Source organism: Pipistrellus hanaki (genome assembly GCF_964339955.1).
Source record: "Pipistrellus hanaki genome assembly, chromosome: 9".
NCBI lineage: Eukaryota > Metazoa > Chordata > Mammalia > Chiroptera > Vespertilionidae > Pipistrellus > Pipistrellus hanaki.
The window spans coordinates 49,862,274-49,874,622 of NC_140511.1; the positions used below are offsets into that span (position 1 = coordinate 49,862,274).

General features: G+C 35.5%; 1 protein-coding gene across 4 annotated transcripts in view; it reads left to right on the top strand.

The window, feature by feature from the left end:
- The window catches only part of USP47 (ubiquitin specific peptidase 47), an 89,221-nt gene that overhangs the window by 26,270 nt on the left and 50,602 nt on the right, over positions 1-12,349 (top strand). For 3 of the 4 annotated variants that reach the window (XM_084893509.1, XM_084893507.1, XM_084893508.1), the window contains 3 exons: positions 5,993-6,196; positions 9,534-9,647; positions 11,304-11,442. In XM_084893509.1, the coding sequence (XP_084749635.1) occupies positions 5,993-6,196; positions 9,534-9,647; positions 11,304-11,442 (457 nt within the window). The remainder of the gene's footprint in view (positions 1-5,992; positions 6,197-9,533; positions 9,648-11,303; positions 11,443-12,349) is intronic. The other variant, XM_084893510.1, reaches the window with a different exon arrangement.

The following is a 12,349-nucleotide window of genomic DNA, read 5'->3' on the forward strand; positions in this document are numbered from 1 at the left end:
TTGTTATAAAAATCTGAATCTTGATAATTTTGAATTTTATTTGATATTAAGTTATGCTGTTTATTCTTTAATATATGTATACATTTATTTTAATTTTTTCTATCACTATTTATATCCCCTATATCCTCCTCCACCTTTACCCATCCATCCCCTCCCAATCACCACACTGTTGTTCATGTACATGAGTCCTTTCTCTCCCCCTCCCCCCATCCCTTCATCTCTTAAGTGTTTCTACATGCTAATGCCATTCTGAATATATACCATGAATTATAGACCTTGTTTTGTGTTTTTCAAAATAAACACCTAGGAAGTATTTTTTGTGAAACAAAAATTTTGATGTTAACAAGAGAAAACTCAGATTTGTAATTAAAACTGTTAAGAATGCCAAGAAAAGGAGCCTAAATGACTGAAGACACAAACAAGCATGCCTTCAGCAGTCTGAGATTTTTTAGAACTACCTGTGTCAAACACTTGTAAATGTTCCTAGCAGTAAGCCTATCTTTGGAAGACAAATGAGTTTTCAATGAAAAATTAGGAAATCTGGCTTTGTTTCTGCAATGAGCATAGACAGAACACTCTCTTAGTGTTAATATAACTGCTGTTATGTTTTATCTCTCTCTCTTTTTTTGTATTGGCTAGATTTTCTGTGTAGAAAACTTTGTGCCCCTCAAAAGCTCACCTAAATATAATTCTAGTGCATGAAATTCGTGCATGGTGTGTGTGTGTGTGTGTGTGTGTGTGTGTGTCCCTCAACCCAGCCTGCACCCTCTCCAATCTGGGACCTCTCAAGGGATGGGCATTCAGACATCCCTTTCACAATCCAGGACTGCTGGCTCCAAACTGCTTGCCTGCTTGCCTGCCTGATTTACCCCTAACTGCCTTCCCCTACAGGCCTGGTTCTTCTCTCCCCCCCCTTCTCCCAACTGCTCTCCCCTGCAGGCCCCATCACCCCCAACTTCCCTTCTCTGCTGGCATGGTCACCCCTAACTGCCCTCCCTTGCAGGCCTGGTCCTTCCCAACTGCCCTCTCCTGCTGGCCATCTTGTGTCCACATGGGGGCAGCCATCTTGTGTTGGAGTGATGGTCAATTTGCATATTACTCTTTTATTAGATAGGATAGAGGCCTGGTGCATGGGTGGGGGCTGGCTAGTTTGCCCTGAAGGAAGTCCTGGATTAGGGTGGGGGCTTCCTTGGATCGGGGGATGGCCTAGGCAAGGGGCCTGTGGTGGTTTGCAGGCTGGCCACGACCCCTGGCGACCTGAGCGGAGGCCAAGGCAGGCCAGGGTATGTAGAAAGCTTGGCTTTCTTCATCACTGGGGGAAATTCAAGTCTCCTGCTCTCTCTGTGGTGGCAGCCATCTTGGTTGGGTTAATTTATATATTCGCTCCTGGTTGGCTGGTGGGCATGGCTTGTGGGTGTAGCAGAGTGATGGTTAATTTGCATATTACTCTTTTATTAGATTGGATGTTTTCTCTAATGGAGCATTCTTTAGACTTTTGTAAAACTTGGCACTTATTTTTATCTTGTCTCTTTCCTCTTATCCTAGAACTCCTTTAACTCAAAAATTGTGCTCCCTTCCATAAATTATGTTCTGTCTTCAGATATCTTAATTTATTTTATTTTATTTTTTTATTTTATATTTTATTGATTTTTTACAGGGAGGAAAAGAGAGGGACAGAGAGTTAGAAACATGGATGAGAGAGAATCATGGATCAGCTGCCTCTTGTACACCCCCTACTGGGGATGTGCCTGCAACCAAGGTACACGCCCTTTACTGGAATGGAACCTGGGACCTTTCAGTCTGCAGGCTGATGCTACTGAGCCAAACCGGTTTCGGCTCAGATATCTTACTTTAATATTGGCTTTAGTGCTTAAATGGCCACCCTCCTCCTTAACTCCCTTAACAATATCATCATTACCACCGTTCCCAACTAGAGCTTGGCTGTGCTTGTGTGTGTGTGTGTGTGTGTGTGTGTGTGTGTGTGTGTGTGCGCGTGCGTGTGTGTTATCTACTGCTATGGAGTGGCTTACCCCAAAATTTAGTGCTTAAAACAACTAATATATTTGCTCACAGTGAGATTGGATTTGGGCAAAGGCTCAGCTGGTCAGTTATTTTGCTTCACATGTATCATCTGAGATCATTACTTGGCTCCATTTGGCTGGTGTCTGGCTTTGGATGGAATATACAAGAAGGCTTTTTGCACATATCAAACACCTCAGTGCTTCACTAAGTGGCCACTTTATGTGTCGATTCTTAGGGCTTCCTCACTGCATGGTGGTTCCAGGCTAACTGGATTTCTTTTGTGGTGACTGGCTTAGAAGAGGAAATGTTCCAAGAAGTTCACAAACAGAAGCTGCTGCTTTCTTTAGGTCCCGCACATTATTACTTCTGTCACATTTTGTTGATTCTAACTGGTCACAAGACCAGCTCATATGCATGGGAAGAGGAAAAAAAGAAAAAGGAAAAAGAATGGCAAAGAGTTTTTAGCTATTTTTTTAATTAACATCAAGATGGCACTGCTTCTCCCCCCCCCCCCCCTGCATAAATAGGATCAATCAAGTTTAGAACTCCAAAGAAATTTAAAAAAGAAAGCTACTTTATTTTTCCAATTCTAAAAAGTGCCATTTTAAATTTAAATGTTTTTGAAATTGGCATGTATAATATAATATTACAGAGTTGTTGTTTAAAAGCTATTATAGTCCTAGCCATTTTGGCTCAGCAGATAGTGTCGGCCTGTGGGCTGAAAGGTCCCAGGATTGATTTCAGTCAAGGGCACATGCCTTGGTTGTGGGCTCTATCCCCAGTAGCAGGTGTGCAGGATGCAGCCAATCAATGATTCTCTCTCATCATTGATGTTTCTATCTCTCCATCCTTCTCCTTTCCTCTCTCAAATCAATAAAAATATATTTAGAAAATAAAAATAAAAGCTATTATAAAGTTATTGGTATACCTTATTGATGGTATTCTATAATTGAAAAAATTTTTTGTCAGTTACCAAATTGGGAGGTGGGGATGGGGAAGTGTGATTAGTGTTGGCAATACCTGTGTTTCCCCGAAAATAAGACATCCTCCGAAAATAAGACCTAGTGCATGGAAAAATAAGACATCCCCTGAAAATAAGACCTAGCGCATCTTTGGGAGCAAAAATTAATATAAGACACTGTCTTATTTTCGGGGAAACAGGGTAGTAATATAAAAAATTTAGATTCAGTTCATGGATGTTAACCACATACTAAATTAGTAATAAACAATGGGCCAGAAGGTTGGGAATAAAATCATATAATTTACAAGTGACTATCTTAGAGCTTTAAAGAAAAGCAGAGAGTTTTGTTTGAAGAGCAGAGAGTTTTGTTTGTTTAAATTATCCTAGAATTGAATTTAAGAGTAAAATGTGATTGACTGAAAAATTCTGTAGGAATTTTAAGGAAACAAAAGTACACAAAGTGTTATATAGATGTTCATCACAAAATTATCTCTAAAAATGTAATAAAGTCCAGCCTAAGAGTCAATAAAATGGAATTAATGTAACAAATTATTATTAATTCATGTAACAAAATATTATTCAACTATTTAATGATGAGTTTAAAATTTTTGATAGGGAAAGATTACATGATATGTTTATAAGTAAAGAAAGAAATTACAAAGTAGCATTTATATTCTAACCAGTGTTTGTATTTATAAAGCATACGAGTGTGTGAGTGTGTGTGTAAGAATACTATTTCTAGGATATACACCAAAATGTTAATAGTTATCTCTTGTGTTATGGGATTAACAGGTGATTTTCACTTTTTCCTTTAAACTCTTCCTATTTTTTTAAAAAGGGAGCAAAATTACTTATATGCAATGAACAAAAAGGAACTTTTGTAATTAAAAAGAAAAAAAGGCATTACATGGGATTCAATTTTATTTATTATTGTACATTTATGTCCTCAGATAAGATTCATTTGGGGATAATTTCCCCATATTTTTGGGGTGAAAGATGAAGAGGCTGGAGTGCCTATATCTTGTACTCATGTATTTAGGGGACAAACTAGGAACTATTAATGTCTGGCCATTTGATGTCGCCACATCACCAATCTTAATGCTGCGTCAGCACTTCTGATTTCTGAATTCTTAGTCATCTTCCTTGGATGATCAACTCCGATTTATTTGAAACTTTGAAAATCTGGCCACCATATATTTTATACCTTGAAAACTTGATCCTACTTCTGAAGTATACTATTGAAACTGTAAAAGTGGACCTTTATAGTTGAAATTTAGTTGCTCACTCTTTTATTGTAAACCAGTTTTTTAAAAGGTCCACTTTGTTGTTCTCAGTTTTGGATTAAAATGTGTAAAATTATTCATTACGTGTTCAGTTGGTCACTTGAGTGGCGCTCCTGCTGTGGAAGTGCACTAACCACCAGGGGGAAGCTCCTATGTTGTGTCTGCCCCCTGGTGGTCAGTGTGTCATAGCGACCAAGTTGACTGGTCGTTCGGTTGTTTGGTTGCTTAGGCTTTTATGTATATAGATAGGTAACACAGAAGTAACGAGGTTGTATTGTAAAAAGGAAGGAAAGAAGTTTTTTTTTTTTAATATATTTTTATTAATTTTTTACAGAGAGAAAGGGAGAGGGATAGAGAGTTAGAAACATTGATGAGAGAGAATCATTAATCAACTGCCTCTTGCACACCCCCTACTGGGGATGTGCCCGCAACCAAGGTACATGCCCTTGACCGGAATCGAACCCGGGATCTTTCAGTTCACAGACAGACGCTCTATCCACTGAGCCAAACCGGTTTTGGCAAGAAATAAGTTCTTATATACAGTTCCAGTTTGTACAGTTCATAATTCTGACAAGCCTTTCATGGGGATAGCAAGAGGACCTCCAGTTAAATGACTGCTGCATTTGACTTTGATGGAAAGCACAATATTTACATAATCAAATTTGCATATTAAAGTACTATTCTGGATTGAGAAGGATGATATTAGAAAAGTTAAATTTCTCAGGAAGCTATTGCCATCATCTCTGTAAAATTCTGATTGCAGGCAGAAAAAAGAGAAGGAATAAAAGTTTGGTGATCATGTGAGGTGAAGAGGAGGAAGGAGACAAGAAAAATGTTCAGCTTTTTGGTTTCACCAGCTCCGGGAAGGTGCTGTTTATTGAGTTGGGCATATAGGAGAAGGAGAGTATCCACAAGTATCCAATGTAGCTTATTACCCTGTGGAAAGTGCTAAAGAAAATCAGTGTCCTTCATTAGCGTGAGGGGGACATAGCGTCTTTGAGAAAATGTCCTTTAAATTCTTTGTCTTGATAGTTACTGAGAAATGAGAATTCGTGACCCTAACTTTCTTCTACATAGTAATTTTTTAAAAAATGTGTGTGTTTTTTTTTTTTTGTTGTTGTTTTTTGTTTTTTTTTTTGTTTGTTTTTGTTTTTTGCTTTTTAAAACTTCTCCCTCTACTGGCTGATTTATTTGGATAAGCTTGTCAGTTCCCAATACATTGATACTGGACTTTTTGGACATCTGGTCTATGGGTACAGTATCATAAAGGTCTGGAGGCCTGGTTGCCTATGTCCCTTAGTTATGGATTTTGCAATATTATACAATCCTCACTGCATTTCTACACAGTTCCCTTTTCTGTTTCTCCAGGAGACTTAGACTTGTTTGATTTGACTAGCAAGGTAATGACACATTTTTAAAGATCAGATTTTTATTTTCAATTGAAAACTTCTTAAGTATACTGTCTTCATAGTTTGTGGACCACTGATTTATATCCTTAAAAGGTAAAAGCAAATACAAGAATGACTGTTTATTTTTAAATATGCCCCAGTTTTTCCAAAGCAAACGAATATGGTGCTTTATATGTTTGACATATCCACTAGATTGTTGCAGACATAAAATAGTAATACTACCACAAAAAAAAATGGTGGAAATTTTTAAACATTTAATCATAGAAAAATTAGGCTATAAAGATAAATAATATTTGTGTGTGCTTTTTAAATTTCAGATAGAAAATGCTGCTGACGAACCTAGAGTCTTATGTATAATACAAGATATTACTAATTCAAAGACAGTGAATGAACGGATCACTTTAAATTTACCAGCTTCTACTCCACTCAGAAAGCTCTTTGAAGATGTAGCCAACAAAGTAGGCTACATAAATGGAACCTTTGATTTGGTGTGGGGAAATGGAATCAATACTGCTGATATGGTAAAACCCTAGACTTAAAGCATTTTCTTTTAAGTGACTAATAATATTATCATAATTATTATTGTTATTATAAGTGACGATATTTAATCCTGGAGCCCTTTTTAATATAAGCAAAACTGTCATATTAAGAGCCCATGTGTCACTCAATAATTGTATCCCTCTTCATTCCTTTGCCTTCATTCTGGATTCAGTATTTGCTTATTCTAAAGTTAGCACCATCAGTTTTTTTATTCATGTAAGATGACTATCATGTTGTGTCAACTCCAGAACACTCTCAATATTTAGTGAATGGAATGGTGTTCCTTTTGCATTTTTTAATGAAAAACATATAAAATTATGTGTTTTATAATCTAATTTTTAGAAAAGAAGAAAAGAGTGTATATAGAAAAAGAAATGACTGAAAGGATATACACACCAATGTTAACAGAGATTATATACCAGATAGAGTGATAGGATCCTTATCAGGAAGTTTGGTAGTAATATGATTTCTACTTCAAGGTTCTCAACAGTCCAGTTGTAAAGACAGATGTATCAACAATTAATTACACTAACATGTTTTAAATTTGCCATGAGTACAAAGAGGAGGCATTGATCAGTTTTGCATGGAAAGCGGTAAATGAGACTATTGAGTTGGCTCTAATGGCACAATAGAATAATATTCTAAATAATCTTTTTTGTTTCCTATCTCTCAGTCCAAATTCACTCTGCATACTACTTTGAGAATTATCTTTAGTCATTTCAAATTCTAGCACTCGTGTCACCTTTCAGTTCAGAAATCTTCAGTGACTGTTCACTGTCCACTATTAAAAATCAGACTACCTAGGCTAGCATTCAAGACAAGCTGCATTTGGTCCTTTAAGTCTTTGTAATCTTAACTCCTAGATAATGGACTAATTTATTTTCTTAACAGAATTTTCCATGTCCATGTTTTTGTTTATATTACCTCTTTTTGCCCTATGCTATTGCTACTCTTAAGTTTTCCAGGAAATACCTGTAATGGCAAATGAAATTAAATGTGTGTCCTATTGGTATTTGGAGGGCATAGTTTTGATTGGCTCCATAGAAGAATACAAGGTATTTGATGTTGCCTTTAAAATTCATGATATTTTACTTTCTATTTTGTAATATATTTGTTTTTTAAAATATGGAACTAATATTTTAAATTAGTCAACTTTTTCTTCTGAAATTGGTAGTCCCAAAAAGTATACAAAGAGAAACAATATTTAATCTGAAACTTGGAATACTCCATTATATCACCATGTAATTTCTAGTGTTGCCTCTTTTTTCAGTTTTAAGCAGTGATGGGGAACCTTTTTCTGCCAAGGGCCATTTGGATATTTATAATGTCATTCTAGGGCCAAACAAAATTATCAACTTAAAAATTAACCTGCTATATTTGATCCAACAGTCAATGCCTAATGTCTTGACGGGGCCAGACAAATGATTTATCTCTCCTATAAGGCCCTTGAGCTGGATGTTCCCCACTACTGGATTAAAGGATAGTCTATACTGTCATATATGCCTACCCAAGACCTGGTTGTATTTCACATTTAAGAAGCCTTACTTAATGTTTCCTCATGCAACTTTAAAAGTAATATCTATCTCTTTTTCCTCCTATTCCATATTTTCTTTTGCTGTGCCACTTATTAGTCTCTTCTTATTGTAGAAGAGACTATTCATTTGTGTCTTCCATTTGGTAGAATGCATTTTGATGGCTAGGATCTCATAGTATTAATTTTGTATTCTCTATACATATTTCTGATAGGTACTCAAAAGGTGTTTATTAAGTTAACATCTGCATAGCTTCAAATAGCTCTGAGCCACGATTACTATTTCTCTTTCTTCAGCTATGGCTGTTCTTAAGTACTCAATTTATATATTTTTATTTGCCTACTCTACATTTCTACAAGTAAACTTTCACCTGCTTACTGCACAATGTTGAATGTATGCTTCTCTGAAAACCTAGCCCATTTAGATACCACTTTGTACACATAGACACATTTATTGAGATAAAACCCTATATATTCGAGCTATATCATCTAGTAATCTTTTATTCCCTACCAGGGTATGTAAGGGACCCAAAGATGCCTTTCCTCTTTCTATGTGGCTTCTCTTAGCTTCAGGTTTTCTATCTGCTATTTTTCTCAAGGATTTCTAGAGCCAAAGATAAGAAATAGATTATATAGATTATATAGTTTATTTTATTTCCTTAACATTTATTTTTGCACTTACTAGGTACCTAGCATTGTTCTAACACTAGGCTCTATACAAATATAATCTTCCTTAATCCTTACAACCATTTTAAAAGGTAGGTGGTGTTACAGCCTCCTATTACAGTTGAGGCATCTGAGTGTGAGGAAAGTGAACTAACTTTAACTTGCCCAAAGTCACATAAATATCAAGTGGAAAAACCACTTAAGTTATTTTTTTTGTCCTTAACACACCTGTACTTTTATAAACTGTTACTTTCCTAAGAAATAAAGTATTTTCCATAAAACAAGTCCTTCTAAGGAGACATTTCCATGCCTTTAAAACATTAAAAAACATTTCTTACTATAACAAAAATGTTTTAAAACCAAAGAATAGAGTGTTCATTTCATCATGCATTTTTCTCAGCAATGGACTGGAGTGTGTGTGGGTGAGTAGGACTTGGAGCATGTTGAGCTCCATCTCTCATTCACTATCTAGAGTGTATTACAATGACAGCTAGGATTGAAACTGCCCTAACTGATAAAAGAGTTAGGTGTTTAATTTTCAAAGGAGTGGAAATTATCCTCTTGGGAGGATAATTTATCCTCCTGAGATCCTCTGCGTCCAGGCAATGGGCTTAAAATAGGTATCATTTACTAAGAGAGAATTTTCCTTAAAGGGACTATCTAAAAGTGCCCATTTTGTTATACTACATAATTATTTTGGGTTGTTTAGTGTGTTGTTTATCTGGGGATTCTCAATAATTCACATATAAAAACATGATTTTAGTTTTTTAGTTATATAAAATTGTCTTTAGTTAATTTTCATGAAAATTCCATTAAATAATACTATATTGCATCCATTTTAGAGAACATAAAGTACAAATGTTTTTAATTCTTTGTGTAGTACTTTACATTAGTTCTTAACTTTTTCTCTCTTTAGTTTTTTAGACGTTGGGGTTGGCCATTCTAATACATGAGTAAATGAGTTAATTTCAATTGTAGATTAGTAGAATTTACCAGAACCTTTAAAAAATTATTTGAGACAAATAACTGAAGATATGTGTCCATTTGCATATTACTTGTTTTATTTTATTATTGTAGTTAATGTTTTTCATAATCTGAGATATTTTATTTTATGTTCATAGGCTCCACTAGATCATACCAGTGACAAGTCTCTTCTTGATGCTAATTTTGAACCAGGAAAGAAGAATTTTCTACATTTGACAGATAAAGATGGTGAACAGCCTCAAATAATGCTGGTAAACTATTTTAGAAAGCCCTCTAGTCATAATTTTTGTGCAATGTCACCTACTGCTTGGGAAGCAATTTTCCAACAGGAGGAGGAGAGATGTGTTTTATAATTTATGTATAATAAATTAATTTTCTATTTAATGTTGGTTTGTTGTAAGTGTATATGTTCACATGTTTACACTGAACATCCATAGCACTATTGTTTGTTTATTTAGTCTGTTGCCATGCTGGAAACATAGGTTACCATCTTCAAGACCACCAGGACATCCCTGACAGGGGTAGGTCTAGGATAAGTTAAAATGCTACAAAGATCTATTGTATTTCAGTGGCCTTCCCTCTGGTTAAGCATTCGCTTAATTGCTGTAAATCTTTGGCAGTTTTTCCCCAGGTTTGTTGGTATTTTGGAGATGGGACAAACCCTCAGAATACTTTACTTTGTCATTTTTGCTCCCATTCCTCTTTGCCTTTGGGGGAATGACTAGTTTGTAAATTATTTTATATATTTCTGTTCTTTTAGTGTTTACTCCAATTCATATTTTGATAAGATTTTCTGTCTGATTTAATAGCCTTAGAGACGATCTATCGCAGTAATTCCAATTTGAGGAGAAAACCTGATGGACTAAAGCAGGGGTCTTCAAACTACGGCCCGCGGGCCACATGCAGCCCCCAGGGGAGTCTGATCCTGCCCGCCAGGTTTTTTGGGCAGTGAGCGCAGCCAAGGTGTTACAGTAGGAATTAGTAGTTCATATAGTCCGGCCCTCCAGCTCTCTGAGGGACCGTGATCTGGCTCCCACTTTAAAAAGTTTGAAGACCCCTGCACTAAAGAAAGGAAGGCTCCAAGAGTTTATGGACTTTTTCAGAAACCTTCTCTTTAGTGAAACTTTCTTTCACTAAAAGTTCTATTTGATGCTTTTCATTTAGAAGTCTATTATGAATTAGAATGCCTCTCTAGACAGTAGGTAATAATTAAACATAGGGCAGCCATACTGAAGCAATATCAGAATGTGCTCTCTGATCTGCTTTAATGTCATTATTTATTTTTATGACATCGTGAGAAGATTTTGATTAGTTCAACATTGAAATCAACTAAAAAATTTAGGAACCTCTGGATTCACAATTTGAGAATTCATATTTTAAAATATAGTAATTACTCTTCAGCTTTGTCTTAATTGTTTGCGCTGATGTTACATTCTTTAATCCTTTTTGACATTTTTCTCATTAATGATAGATTTCTTGCTGAAGACAGTAGGAAACTTCATTTCACTCAACACTTACTGAATATCCTCTACCTGTGAGGTCTACTTGGCAAGGATGATGTAAAAATTAATGATGGACTCTGTTATCAAGGAGTTCACAACAGTACTTCTGCTTTATTAGTACCAAAAATATCTCTTCTTTCTCATGTAATTGAAAGAAAATTAAAGAAAATTGGGAAAGTAAGAACTTTGGGAGGAGACATGAGCAACTCTCCAAAGTGTTTTCTAAAAAGCATCTTTAATCCTCCCTACAGGAAAGCTGAGGGTATACACTCCTTTAAATGTCTTGGTGGTAAAAATAATAGTAAGGCCTCATCTTTTTCCTTTGCCTCAGCAATTAGTATGTCTTTTCTTCATTGTTTTAGCCACTTCTGCCATTTAGTAAATATTGATTATGCTGCATTTTAGGAGGATTCCAGTGCTGGTGATGACAGTGCGCATGACAGATTTATAGGTCCACTTCCAAGAGAAGGTTCTGTGGGCTCAACCAGTGATTATGTCAGCCAAAGCTACTCCTATTCATCCATTTTGAATAAATCAGAAACTGGTAAGATTCATTGTTGTATTTTTATGAAATAGAGGGCATTTTAGAGCAGTCTCAAGCCTAATCCCCTCATTCTATGGATTAGAAAACAAGATTCAGAGTAAGATCAGTAGTTAACAGAAGCAAAGTTAGAACAAGAATGTAGTTTCCTTATTCCTCAACCCATTGTTATTTTTACTGTTTTGTTATTGCCACTATTTAGTAATAAAGTAAAAAATATTGAGTTTGTATTTTGAAGGAAGATTTATTTTTTGGTAAGTTTGTATTCAAATTTAATTTTAAATTTTTTACTTCCTCTGTAAGGGAATGTCTCTGTTATCTTTTGGACTGGAATAGACTACAGGGGATAGATCCATTTTGAAGCAGATAAACCAGGCTTATTTTACTAGACCTACTAGAGGCCCCATGCACGAATTCGTGCACTAGTGGGGGTCTGGCCAGCCCTGCCCCTGACCAAGCCCACCCTCTGGTCGAACTCCCGGCCAAGGGGACAATTTGCATATTAGCCTTTTATGATAGAGGATTATGTCATCTTTCAGTTTAACCTAATAATATATTTGACATTGATCATGTAATTTTAAAATCTGCTCCCTTTTTCCCAAACATGATTAAACCTAGATTTTTAACTTTTTAAAATTTATTGACTATGAAATTGCTTTTTTTATACAAAGGCTATTCCTTTATATATAATTGGTAAATTGCCTAAAAATGTAATTTAAATATTTTTGCATCATGGCATCTTACAATAAATTTTTGCTATAAATAATATTGTTCATATTAAAGGAAATGGAAACGTAGGTACAGAAAAGCCTTTGATTTTGCAACTAGTTAATGCTAGGTATGGCTTTTGAACATTTAGTCTTAGAACTTCAAAACAGAAATGATTTCAAGTATTACATACAAATATTTG